The 13330-nt window shown below is 37.6% G+C and overlaps 1 protein-coding gene across 1 annotated transcript in view; it reads left to right on the top strand.

Moving 5' to 3' along the window:
* Window positions 1–515: 515 nt before the first annotated feature.
* LOC100352842 (pregnancy zone protein) overlaps window positions 516–13330 on the top strand; it is a 73586-nt gene continuing 60771 nt past the window's right edge. The window contains exons 1-7 of the mRNA XM_051850129.2: window positions 516–666; window positions 2330–2513; window positions 3877–4030; window positions 4173–4225; window positions 4796–4816; window positions 5277–5445; window positions 7096–7180. Of these exons, the coding sequence (XP_051706089.2) occupies window positions 584–666; window positions 2330–2513; window positions 3877–4030; window positions 4173–4225; window positions 4796–4816; window positions 5277–5445; window positions 7096–7180 (749 nt within the window). The 5' untranslated portion in view covers window positions 516–583. The remainder of the gene's footprint in view (window positions 667–2329; window positions 2514–3876; window positions 4031–4172; window positions 4226–4795; window positions 4817–5276; window positions 5446–7095; window positions 7181–13330) is intronic.

The raw sequence follows: 13330 nt of genomic DNA, 5'->3' as shown, positions 1-13330 counted from the left end.
AGTCCTGGCTGCTCCACTTCCAATCCAGCTCCTTGAAAATGCACCTGGAAATGCAACAGAGGATGGCTTAAGTCATCAGGCCCTTGCACCCAAGTGAGAGACGTGGATGAAGCTCCTGGCTCTTGGCTTTGGCCTGGCCTAATCCTGGCCATTGTGGCCATTTGGGGAGTGGATCAGTGGATGGAAAAATCTCTCTTTCTCTCTCTGATTTTAAAAATAAATAAATCATTTTTAAAAGGTCCAAACATGGATTTATTTCATCAAACCTTCTAACTTATTTTGTTTTGCCTTAAAAATATTTAAAGTACTGATTTGTAATCTGACCCAGGGCTAGCCTCAAAGTACTATTTTCAAGCATTCGGAAAATTCAATAAAGTGGCTGAAAGAATACTAATGGTCCTGGAGAGGATCTGGAGTTGATTTTCTTTTTAAACCAGAAATAGTTAATATGTTACAAAATAAATGATTGGCAGTTTACTTTCACTTCCCATCAGATAAAATAAAACCAAGTGAATCGGAAACAAGAACAGAGTTCAAAAAACCAAGGGACCAGACTCATTCTTTCCCAAGTCCTCTTCACACCATGAGGGGGAATCAACTGCCATTGTTCATCTTGATTCTACTTTTTCTTCTCCTTCCCAGAGATGCTTCAGCTACTGCAAAACCGTAAGCAATATTTCCAAAAAATTCTATCACGCTCCTTTTTTTCTCCCATGATGTTATCTCCTTCTAAACCTCTACTTATCTCCTGATTCCTTATGTGATGATTTCTTGCTGAAAGTGCTTGGAAATGTCAGTAAGTTATTACTCAAGTTGTAAAAGATTGCTTCAGTTACAGAAAACTTGGAGAACACAGGGCAGTGACATTTATGAAACAGCCACCAGACAAATAGCTAAACATTCACCAGACAAATAGCAAAAACAAAGGCTAATCTTTTAAATGGTTCAGAAAACGGGCATCAGGGTCTTGGCCAATGTCTGTGATTTCCTCAAGTCAGGGATTGTCAAGATGGGCGAATGATCCACAGAAAAGCCAGAATTTGTGTGTCAGTGCACTCAATCCCTCAGCTAACCTTGAGGAGCTGTCATTAGGTCTTGGGAATGTATGCTGCCCTCAATGGTTCACATTATAGACAGGATAGAATTTTTTTTTTTTTGACAGACAGAGTTAGGCAGCAAGAGAATGAGAGAGAGAGAGAGAGAGAGAGAGAGAGAGAGAGAGAGAGAGAGAGAAAGGTCTTTCTTCCATTGGTTCACCCCTCAAATGGCCGCTACAGCTGGGGCACTGTGTTGATCTGAAGCCAGGAGCCAGATGCTTCTTCCTGATCTCCCATGCGGGTGCAGGGCCCAAGCACTTGGGCCATCCTCCACTGCCTTCCCGGGCCACAGCAGAGAACTGGACTGGAAGAGGAGCAACCAAGACAGAATCCAGCTTCCCAACCGGGACTAGAACCTGGGGTGCCAGTGCTGCAGACAGAGGATTAGCCTAGTGAGTCGTGGCGCCGGCCAAGAATTTTGTAGATATATATTACAAGAGAAGCAGGCATTGCAGGATTCTGTGAGAATACCATTGAAGAAAACCTGACTCTTTGTGAGACCTGCTGTAGGAGGAAGGGCATGACCCAATTCTGTGTAGGGAAAGTTTCTTTGCTTTTGAGATAAGTCCTATGAAGCAAATAGGTGTTTTCCAGGTAGACAAGGACACCCTGAAAGAGAGCAGCATGTGCAAATAGCCAACATCATAGAGTGTAGTTTGAGTGGTTGCAAGAGAAAGCAAAGGGTGACAGCAGCAGTATTTTTTTCTGAGTGAGTCTGAGTGGCAGCATGTCTGGGGATTAGCCCAGCTTGGCTTGATTTGTCTGCCATCACAAGAGTCAAAGAAAAAAGAAAGAGCTAACGTTGCTTCTGAAGTGGAAGAGAAAAGCAGTTCAGCTTCTCCCCATGTGTTAAATATCACTATTTTAGCTTTCCTGGAACAAAAGGATTTTTGGTATCATCCATATGAAATCCAAGACAGGTTCTTAATGCCTTCAATCATGATTTGTTCATGATTTGTGTTTTGAAAATTTGGAATTCCTATCCAAAATATCTAGTAACTTATGAATTGTTTACCCATGACTATTACTCAATTTTCTAATATCGTTGTGGTGAATATTGCAACAGCAACAAGAAAATCAAAAGGATGTATAATTTGGGGTTCTCTGAGTTCCTCCGATCCTTTGGGTTACGCTGAAGAGTATGCTTCTGCTGTATTCCGGCTCTGTAAATGGTCAGAATAATTCTGTCTTTGAACTCTTCTATGGTTGATGCAGATCCCTCTTCTCCGCAGGCAATACATAGTGTTGGTCCCATCAGAATTATATGCTGGTGTTCCTGAAAAAGCCTGTGTTATTCTTAATCACCTGAATGAGACAATGACATTGAACATGACTCTGGAGTATGGAACGCAGAAGAGAAACCTCCTTACGGATGTAGTGACCCAGAGGAATTCCTTTTACTGCAGTCCCTTCATTGTCAGTATCACTCCAAAATATATGGGAGATGGGTGGACAAAGCATAGTAATTTATAGCATGTGTCCTGATACCTCATAAATAAAAACAGTGTAAGGAAGAATGAGGAAAACAGAATGAAGAAAATTAGATTCTAAGCATGAAAGTTCTACTGTATATGCTCATGTCATACAAACAGTGCTAGGTAAATATATGAAAGGTAACAATTATAATAAAGAGGATTTCATTCGATCTTAAACTTCTGTTAAATAATGCACCTGCCATTACACAAACACTGAGAATATTAAAACCAAACCTAAGATTCATAGAGGGATGATGGTTAACGTATTGTCTTTGCAATTTTTTATTACTTAAGCCATTAAATGGTTAGCTTACTATGAATGATAACATAAAATTCCTGTTAGTCTCTGGAAAATAAAATTTAATAATTATTTTAATAATACTATATGGCTTTGAAAATGCAAACATACCACTTCTACTGTCATGGTTTGAAGAATTAGTTCATTTTATTGCAAAGATATTTTTCTCTTAAATCAACACATTTTTACTGTAATGTTACACAGTCATAATTATCTGCTTAGAAAATAGGAGATACACTGGCTAAAAAGCCCATGAGAGTTTCTCAGGCACGGAAAACCAAGACACTGTGGCAAAAAAAAAAAAAAAAAAATGACCTAAATGAAAGATCTCTGTGAGTGAGATCCCAGCGGAAAGAATGGGCCATTAAAGAAGGAGGTATCTTTCTCTGAAGGGAGGAGAGAACTTCCACTTTGATTATGGCCTTGTCTAAATAAGGTCAGAGTTTATGAACTCAAGAGGTTTCCATAGCCTTGGCAGCTCATGACAAGAGCCTTGGGTGATTACTGATGCCACAAACAAGAGTGTCAATTGTTAAATCAACAACGAGAGTCACTGTGCACTTATTCCCCATGTAGGATCTCTGTCCTTCATGTGTTGTACTATGCGAAAAAATGGTAAAACTCGTCTTCAAACTGTACTCCATACTTTGTGTGTCTGTGTGGGTGCAAACTGTTGAAATCTTTATGTAGTATATACCAAGTTGATCTTCTGTATATAAAGATAATTAAAAATGAATCTTAATGAAGAATGAGATGGGATAGGGAGTAGGAGATGAGATGGTTTGTGGGTGGGAGGGTGGTTATGGGGGGAAGAACCACTATAATCCAATAGTTGTACTATAGAAATTTATATTTATTAAACAAAAGTTTTAAAAAAAAGAAAATAGGAGATAAAATCTTTGCCCTTGTCTCTTGCAAGGGGTTAACCAGGAAAATAGGAAATCCTAAAGACTGAGACATCAGGGAGTGCATCTGGGCAGATGCTCAGCTCATGTCTCTTTTACAGATGTCAGAGCTGCCGCTTTCCTTTGCCTTAGTCACAGTGGAGGTAAAGGGGCCGACCCAGCATTTCATAAAGAGGAAGCCAATGACCATAACACAAGCGGAGAACATAGTCTTTGTTCAGACAGACAAGCCCATCTACAAACCAGGACAAACAGGTATAAGGGGTCAGACAGGCAAGGGTGACTTTGGGGGAGAGGAGCTGCTCTTTCTTTATTCTGCAGTCTTGGGAATTCTGGCATATTGTTCCTGTCCTGAGTTACTCTCCTGGGTTTTATGGGGAAAATCTCTGTGTTCCAGTGAGATTCCGCATCGTCTCTGTGGATGTCAACTTTCACCCTGTGAATGAAACGGTGAGTCTCATAACAGCAAGTAAGCCTGGCGAAACAGGCAGAAATCCCATTCTTCTGGAAAACCTGAGATAAATATGAGATAATGGTCTATCATTAGAAAGATCTCATAAGGGCACCACTGCTAGGAGAATACAAGGGGCTGGGATCAAGGCAGTTCATCAACCACATTATTAAATAAATTCTTAGCTGAAGTTGCACTCCTAAATATTCCAGTTATTTTCACTGAGTAAAAGGAAAGAAGTGCATTTGATTTCTTCTTAAACAAAAACCTTTGGCAAAACAAATATCATTTGCAAAATGACCATTGACTTAACATGTAGGCCTTTTTAATCAGAAAAATTTTCCTTGATTGTGTGTTAGTTCACAAAAGGAAAGCCATGCCCTCTTAAGAGATGCACATCCCCAAACCAAGCATGTAAAGTGCAGTGTACCAAACAGGACACTTCCTTTGGTGGACAGGAAATGCAGAAACTCAGTTTCTTTGATCAATTAACTTCGTTAGTGCTGATTTCATGGTTTTGTCTTTCCACATTCGATCACACGCTCATGTTATTTTTTTTCTCTTTTCAGTTCCCTATTGTTTATATCGAGGTAGGTTCTTTACTATATATCTCAATTGGAATAAGGACTTCCTGTAAGTTACTAAAATACTCCTCTCTCACAATCCCTCCAGTATTTCTCCAAAACTAGACAAATACTCCTTTCTCTCATACCTTAAATTCTTTGGGTAAGATATAAATGAAGGAATAAAATTTCTTGAGATGATGCAATTTAGTGGCTCTTCACATATTTATGAGTAAAATAGAAAGGCATAATATAAAAAGGCAATATCAATTTGAAATGTCATCTGAGGTATCTCATGGTTGGTAGATAAACTTTATGCCCTTTTCTCTGTCTACAGTTCCTAGAAAACTTTGCTAAATTCTTTGGTACTAATTTACCAACCATTTATAACCCAATTCCCAATGTCATTCTTAGCTGAAAAGCTGTCCCTCTACTCAAAAGTATGTATTTCTAATTTTTCTGTGAACTAAAAATATTGTACCTACAGAATCCCAAGAAGAACCGAATTTTCCAGTGGGAAAGCCTCAAACTTCAAGGGGGACTCACCCAACTCTCTTTCCCACTGTCAGTGGAGCCCATTCTGGGTCACTACAAGATCATTGTAACACCACAGTCAGGAAAAAGAATTGAGCACTCCTTTGAAGTTAAGGAATATGGTAAGAATTCTGTATGTATAAGGCATTAACGATATTGAGCTATTTAATATTAGATAATTTTTACACATGGTAGTAAGCAAAGGTCTAGCGCACAATAATTTAAAATTAGCAAATATTTTACTCACTTGGATATCTGCTAAGCATTTTCCATGGACTGTCTCATTTAATCCTCACAACGGCCTTCTGTTTTTATACTCATTTTACAAATGAGCATATAAATAATAGAAAAGCTAGCAAGTTACCAAAATCATAGTTATGAGAGTATTGAACAGTATACTTTGACACCATTCAAACGTGAATTGTTACATCTGCTTACCTATATCTTATAACTTAAAGTATTGCCTGGATTATCTCCTAGCCCTCTGTAACCTATACCTCCATTACTCTAATTATGATTCTTAAATCATAGCAATTTAGTCATCAAACAGTAGTTCAACTAAGTGTAGTAATCAACTAACCTATTACATAGTTGATTTAGCAACTCAGGCAATGAAGCAATCTTATCAGTTATATGTGTCTTCTTTTTAAAAAATTATTTGAAATGTGTAAGGGAAAGAGAGAGAGGGAGAGAAAGAGAAAGAGAGAGAGAGAGAGAGAGAGAGAGAGAGAGAGAATATCAGAGATCTCTCTTCCATTGGTTCACTCTCCAAATTCCCAGCTGGGACTGGGCCAGGCCAAAGCCAGAAGCCATGAACTCAATGCAAGTCTCTCATGTGGGTGGCAGGGATCCAAGCACTTGAGCCATCATTGCTGCCTCCGGATATGCACATTAACAGGAAGCTTGAAATTGGGAGTGGAACTGTGATTAGAACTCAGGCTCTACAATATGGGATGTGGGTGCCCTAGGAGGCATCTTAACTGCTAGTACAAACACGCCCCATCTGGATTTCATAATGTAAATTAAATATTTCATACTGTGGCCCAAAAGTCCTATTATAAGTCATGATTCCACAAACTCACCTGAACTACCATGAGAATCAGATAATAAGTTTATATTGTAGGAATAACAATTCGAACAATGATGAGAGAGGCTAAATAAAGTAAGAGTTCATCAGGGGAGTTGAAAGATTAGAGAAAATTACTAACCAGTTCTGAAGCATTTGTGGGGATGAATAAATCGGAGCTTGCAAGGCATCTGGGAAGCCAGCTTCCTTCAGCTGCCAGAGTGGACAGTGCAGGGGAACTGATGGAAGAAACTATGGAAAACTGCTGCCTCTGCATGACTCTTACCTCAGTAGACCGACAGCCATCCATCTGGTGGTGGGCCTGGGACCTCCGTTGGTCAGCAGGGCTAGCATTTGGGAGGAGGTGAATAACAAGAGGAAAAGAATAAGGACACACAGGCAGGAAGCTCTTATGTCTTCTGTTACTACAGCTGTGATGATCTTCAGAATCTAATGGTGCTTCTTTCCTTCTGTCTTTTAACTCTTGTACAAATTCAGAGAAGGAGAGGGTAGGAAACAGTACCAGCTTAACAAAGTACAAATGCCTTCCCCTTTTTTGGAACTGTCCTTAGCGTTCCCTGCTGCAGTCACAGTCATTCCCGGTGATCCTGTCTTACAAGGTTCTCTAACAGATTTCCTTGCTGGTACTTCCATGATCTCCTGCCAACTCTGACTTCCTTTTCTCTTCTGTTTTTCCATAAAACAGTTTTGCCCAAATTTGAGGTCCAAGTAAAAATGCCCAAGATTATCGGTTTTCTAGATGAAGAATTTGTGGTGACTGCCTGTGGCTCGTGAGTTATATTTTTCATATCATTTTTGTTTTCATCTCCCATTTGAGGGATGTATTAGAAATAATGGTTACTGAACTTTTAAGTATTTTAATAAGAGAAATTTGATTTTGCAAATTGCTTAAGCTCCCACTAGGGAGCAAGGCAGGGTAGCATATGAGACTTTGAATAATAAAATCATTTACTGGACATTTAAAATATGACAGACAATGTCTAAGTAACTTGTACTCACTAACACTTATATTCTTATCCTAAGCTATGACATTGGGACAATTATTATCCTCATTTTACAATGAAGAAACTCTAAGTCTATAAAGGTTAAAAAAATAACTTGCTCAAATTACTGCAGAGAGTAAATGGCAGACTAGAATTTAAGTCTGACAGTCTGGCTCTACCTCCTAAACTCTTCACCACTATTCAAAAACTTCATGGAAAATGTGTATTGGGAAAAAACTAAACATGCTTTCAATTTAAAAGTTTTACTTCACATTTTTATTTTAAGATATTTCAAACAACACAGGAAAGCGTAAATCTCAACAAACACACATAGATTCAATACTTTTTTTATAGCTTTCTTTCTATGTATTCAGTTATATGATGTACTGACTTGTAAATTTTTGTATTTCAATTTTTAACTAGCTTTTAACAGATTCAGTGTCATTTGTAGATGCGGTTCTAAGAACATAATGATATTCCTTCTTCCCTTCCCCTTACCCCCCTTCCTTCTCTCTTTCTTTTTTTTTAGGTTTTGAGATAACATATTTTAAAATTACATTATAATAAAAAGGCTTAATACTTCACCAAAAAAAGAAGTTTAACAAGTAAAAAGCAGAAAGATCCCAGCCTAGTGGGAATATAGACAATGGCTCTAAACAATAATTGAATGGAAAACCATTTCACCTGTATACAGCAAATTTTAAAGTAATCATATATATTAAAACTATAGTAGTATAGCATTCTTAACCATTGGGTTTGATAAAGGTATAGAACAATGTTTTGCAAGACTAGATTTGCAGAAATACTGATTCACCTGGGCATTTCTTTCAATTTTCTTCTTGTTGCTTGTTTTTTAAATTTTAGTCACACATATAAGGGAGAATGTATGGTACCTGTCTTTTTGGGTCTGGCTTATTTCACTTAGCATATGTCCTCCAGTTGTTTCCATTTTGCTACAAATGGTGAAATTTCATTCTTTTTAAATAGCTGAATAATATTCCATTGTGTGTATATATGATATTTTCTTCAGCCATTCATCTAATGATCAACACCTTGGTTGGTTCCAAATTTTGGCTATTGTGAACAGTGCTGCTATAAACATTGTGGTGCAGGTATCTCTTAGATATATTATATTCAAGTCTTTTGGCTATATACCCAGAAGTGGATTTGTTGGATCACATGGCAAGTCTATTTCTAGTTTGCTAAGTAATCTCCACACTATTTTCCACAGTGGCTACAGTAGTTTGCATTTCCACCAGCAGTGTGTAAGTGTTCCCCTTTGTCCACATCTTTGCCAACATTTATTACTCTCTGTGTTTTGGATTTTAGCCATTCTGACAGACATGAGGTTATTTCTCATTGTGGTTTTGATTTGCATTTCCCTGATGTTGAACTTTTTTCAAATATTCATTGGTCATTTCCATTTCTTCTTTTGAGAACTGTCTATTGAAGTTCTCTGCCCATTTCTCAACTGGATTGGCTGGTTTTTTTGTTGTTGGTGATAGATTTTGGATAATAATCCTTAATCAGGTTTTTGCAAATATTTTTCTCATTCTGTTGGATGTCTCTTCACTCTATTGATCATTTTTTTTTTTTTTTTTGCTGTGCCAAAGCTTCTGAGCTTCATATAGTCCCACCTGCCTAGTTTTGCTTTTGTTGTCTGTGCTTTAAGGATCTTGTCCAAGAAGTTGTCTCCTACAACAATGTCTTGGAATGTTTCCCCTATGTTTTCTTCCAGCAGCTTCATAGTTTCAGGTCTTAAATTTAGGTCTTTGATCCATCTTGAATTCATTTTTGTATATGGTCAGAGATATGAATCTAATTTTATTCTTCTACATAGATACATCCAGTTTTGGCAGCACCATTTGTTGAAGAGACTATCCTTATTCCACTGCACGGTCTGAGCACTTTTGCCAACAGTCAGTTGGCTAAATGTGAGAGGCTAATCAATTAATTCTGGGCTCTCTATTCTGTTCCAACTGATCTATGCATTGGTTTCTATGCCAGTACCAAGCTGTTTGTTTACTATAGCTTTTTAGTATGCTTTGAAGTCAGATATTGTGATGTGTCTGGCTTGATTTTTCTTGTTCAGGATTGCATTGGCTATTCTGGGTCTTTGTGATTCCATATACATTTTAGGATTGCTTTTTCTAATTCTGTAAAGACTGTCACTGTCATTTTGATAGAGATTCCATTGAATCCGTAATTGCTTTAGGTAGTAGGGACATTTTAATGATACTGATTCTTCCAATCTATGAACAAGAGATACCTTTCCATTTTTTTGTGTCCTTGATGATTTCTTTCATCAATGTTTAATAAATTTCATTGTAGAGATCTTTTACTTTTGCTAAACTTATTCCTAAATATTTGATTTTTTTGTGGGTATTGTGAATGAGATTTCTTTCTTGATTCTCTTTCTGTGAGTTCATTTTTGTATGTTTGCTTTTTTTATCTGCTACTTTAGCGAATTGGTTTATCATTTCTAAGAGTTTTTTGGTGGAGTGTTTAGACTTTTCCATATACAACATTGTGTCATCTGCAAACATGGATAATTTGACTTTTTCTTTTCCAATTTTGATGCTCTTTATTCCCTTCTCCTTCTAATTGGTCTGGCTAAAACTTCCAATACTATATTGAATTAGAGTGGTGAAAGTGGACACCCTTGTCTTGTTCCAGAACTGAGGGGGAAATGTCTTCAGCTTTCCCTGCTGGGTTATTAAATACAGCCTTTATAATTCTGAGGAATGTTCCTTCTATGTTTGATTTGTGGATGGTTTTTATCATGAAGGGATGCTGAATCTTATCAAATGCCTTCTCTCCATCTATGGAGATGATCATATATTTTTTGTTCTTCATTCTATTGATGTGATTTATGACATTTATTGATCTATGAATATTGAACCACTGTTGCAGTTCTGGGATAAATCCCACTTGACCGTGGTGTGTGTTCTTTTTGATGTGGTTTTGGATTAAATTTGCTAGTATTTTGTTGAGAATCTTTGCATCTGTGTTCATTAAGGAAATAGCTCTGTAGTTTGTTTTTGTGTCATGTCTTTGGTTTTAGCATCAAAGGAATGCTCACTGTATAAAAAAAGTTTGGCAGAGTTCCATCCTATTCAACATTTTGGAATAGTTTGAAGAATACTGGAGTTACTTCCTCTTTGAATATTTTGTAGAATTCAGTAGTAAAGCCATCAAGTTTGGACTTTTCCTTGATAGAAGCCTTTTGATTACTACTTCAATCCCATTGCTTGTTATGAGTCTGTTTAGGTTGTCTATATCTTCTTGAGTTAATATTGGTAGGATAGCTAAATCCAGGAATTTATTCATTTCTTTGAGGTTTTCCAGTTAGCATATAGTTCCTCATGGCAGTTTCTTATGATTCTTGTGTTTCAGTGGTATCAGTTGTAATGTCTCCTTTTTCTCTGTAATTTTATTTATTTGGGTATTTTTTTGTTAGTCTGGCTAGAGGTTTATCTATTTTGTTTGTCTTCTCAAAAAAAACCAACATTTTAGTTTGTTGATCTTTTGTATTTTTTTAATTTCAATTTTACTTATTTCTGCTCTGATTCTTTTTTTTTTTTTTTTTTTTTTTTTTTTTTTTGACAGGCAGAGTGGACAGTGAGAGAGAGAGACAGAGAGAGAAAGGTCTTCCTTTGCCGCTGGTTCACCCTCCAATGGCCGCCGCTGCAGCCGGCGCACCGCGCTGATCCTGGCAGGAGCCAGGAGCCAGGTGCTTTTCCTGGTCTCCCATGGGGTGCAGGGCCCAAGCACCTGGGCCATCCTCCACTGCACTCCCTGGCCATAGCAGAGAGCTGGCCTGGAAGAGGGGCAACCGGGACAGAATCCGGCGCCCCAACCGGGACTAGAACCCGGTGTGCCGGCGCCGCAAGGTGGAGGATTAGCCTATTGAACCACGGCGCCGGCAATCTGCTCTGATTCTTATTATTTTTCTCCTCATGCTGAGTTTGGGTTTTATTTGTTCTTGTTTTTCTAACTCTTCAAGATGAATAATTAGATCTTTGAGACATTTCTTTTTTATTCGTGTAAACATTAACAGCTATAAATTTCCCTCTTAAAATGTATTGCTTTTGCTGTATCCGACAGGTTTTGATATGTTATGTTTTCATTTTCATTGATTTCAAGAAAGTTTTTGATTTTCTTTTTAATTTCTTCTACGACCCATTGATCATTCAGTAGCATGTTGTTTAATTTCCAAATATTTATGAGTGCTCTATTGTACTTCTAGTTGATTTTTATTTTTATCATTTTATGGTCTGAGAAGATACACGATATGGTTTTTTTTTTTTTTTTTTTACTAAGAGGGATAATGTATTAAGTTGTTCATTAACAGTCAGGGCTATGCTGATCAAGTCACCATTTCTCATAGTGTCCATTTCACTTCAGGAGGTTTCCTTTTTGGTGTTCAGTCAGTTGTCACCGATCCTTTTTTTTTTTTTTTTTTTTGGTATGATTTCAATCTTCTTAAATTTGCTTACTTGATTTGTGACCTAATATGTAATCTATCCTAGAAAATGTTCCATGTATCAATGAGAAGAATGTGTTTTCTGTATCTGGTGGGTAAAGTGTACTGAAAATGTCTTTAGGTTCATTTACTTGATAGTATGTTTCAACTCCAATATAACCTATTGATTTTTTATCTGGATGATCTCTCTATTGATGAGAGTGGGGTGCTGAAGTTACCCACTATTGTTGTATTGGAGTCTATATCTCCCTTTGTGTCTACTAGTATTTTCTGTATATATCTGGGTGGTCTTGTGTTGAGTGCATACATTTATGATTGCTATGTCTTCTTGCTAAATTGAACCTTTTATCAAAACGTAATGTCTTTCTTTAACTCTTTTTACAGTTTTTGATTTAAAGTCCCTTTTATCTGATATCAGGACAGCTATGCCTGCTTGCTTTTGGTCTCCATTTGCTTGGTATATCTTTTCCCAACTCTTCACTTTCAGACTGTGAGTATCTTTGTGAAGTGAGTTACTTGTAGGCAGCATATAATAAGGGCTGTTTTTTACCCATTCAGCCAACCTAAGCCTTTTGGTTGGTGAATTTAATCCATTTGCATTCAAGGTTAGAATTAATAGATAAGAATTAAAACCCATTACTTTGTTGAGTGGATAATTCTACCTGCTCCATTATCCACTAGTGAATTTGGTGGTATCATTTTTTTTTAAAAGGGTTATCTTATTTATTTGAAAGACAGTTACAGAGAGAGATAGAGACAGAGAGAGAGAAAAGTCTTCCATCCACTGATTCACTCACCAGATGGCCATACAATGGCCAAAGCTGAGGCATTCTGAAGCAAGGAACCAGAAGCCAGTCTCCCAGGTGAGTGAAGGGGCCCAAGGACTTGGGCCATCTTCTCTTGCTTTCCCAGGTGCAGAATTTCTTGTAGGGCTGTCTAGTGGTAAATTCTCTCAGTTTTTGCTTTTCTTGAAAATACTTTATTTCTTCTTAACTTTTAAAGGATAGCTTCACTGGATATAGTATTCTTGGATATAGTATTTTTTCTATTAAGATCTTGAATATATAATCCCACTCTCTTTTGGCCTTCAGGATTTCCACTGAGATGTTTGATGCTAATCTAATTGGTTTTCCTTTATATGTAGATTGATGCTTTTCTTTTACTGTCATTAGGATTTTTTCTTGTCTTTTATTTATTTATTTATTTATTTTTTGACAGGCAGAGTGGATAGTGAGAGAGAGAGACAGAGAGAAAGGTCTTCCTTTTGCCATTGGTTCACCCTCCAATGGCCGCTGCGGCCAGCGCGCTGCGGCTGGCGCACCGTGCTGATCCAAAGGCAGGAGCCAGGAGCTTCTCCTGGTCTCCCATGGGGTGCAGGGCCCAAGGACTTGGGCCATCCTCCACTGCACTCCCTGGCCACAGCAGAGAGCTGGTCTGGAAGAGGGGCAACG

Source organism: Oryctolagus cuniculus, chromosome 9, assembly GCF_964237555.1.
Source record: "Oryctolagus cuniculus chromosome 9, mOryCun1.1, whole genome shotgun sequence".
Classification (NCBI taxonomy): domain Eukaryota; kingdom Metazoa; phylum Chordata; class Mammalia; order Lagomorpha; family Leporidae; genus Oryctolagus; species Oryctolagus cuniculus.
Note: the sequence above shows the minus strand (reverse complement) of the source record. Positions and strands in the feature narration are given on the sequence as shown.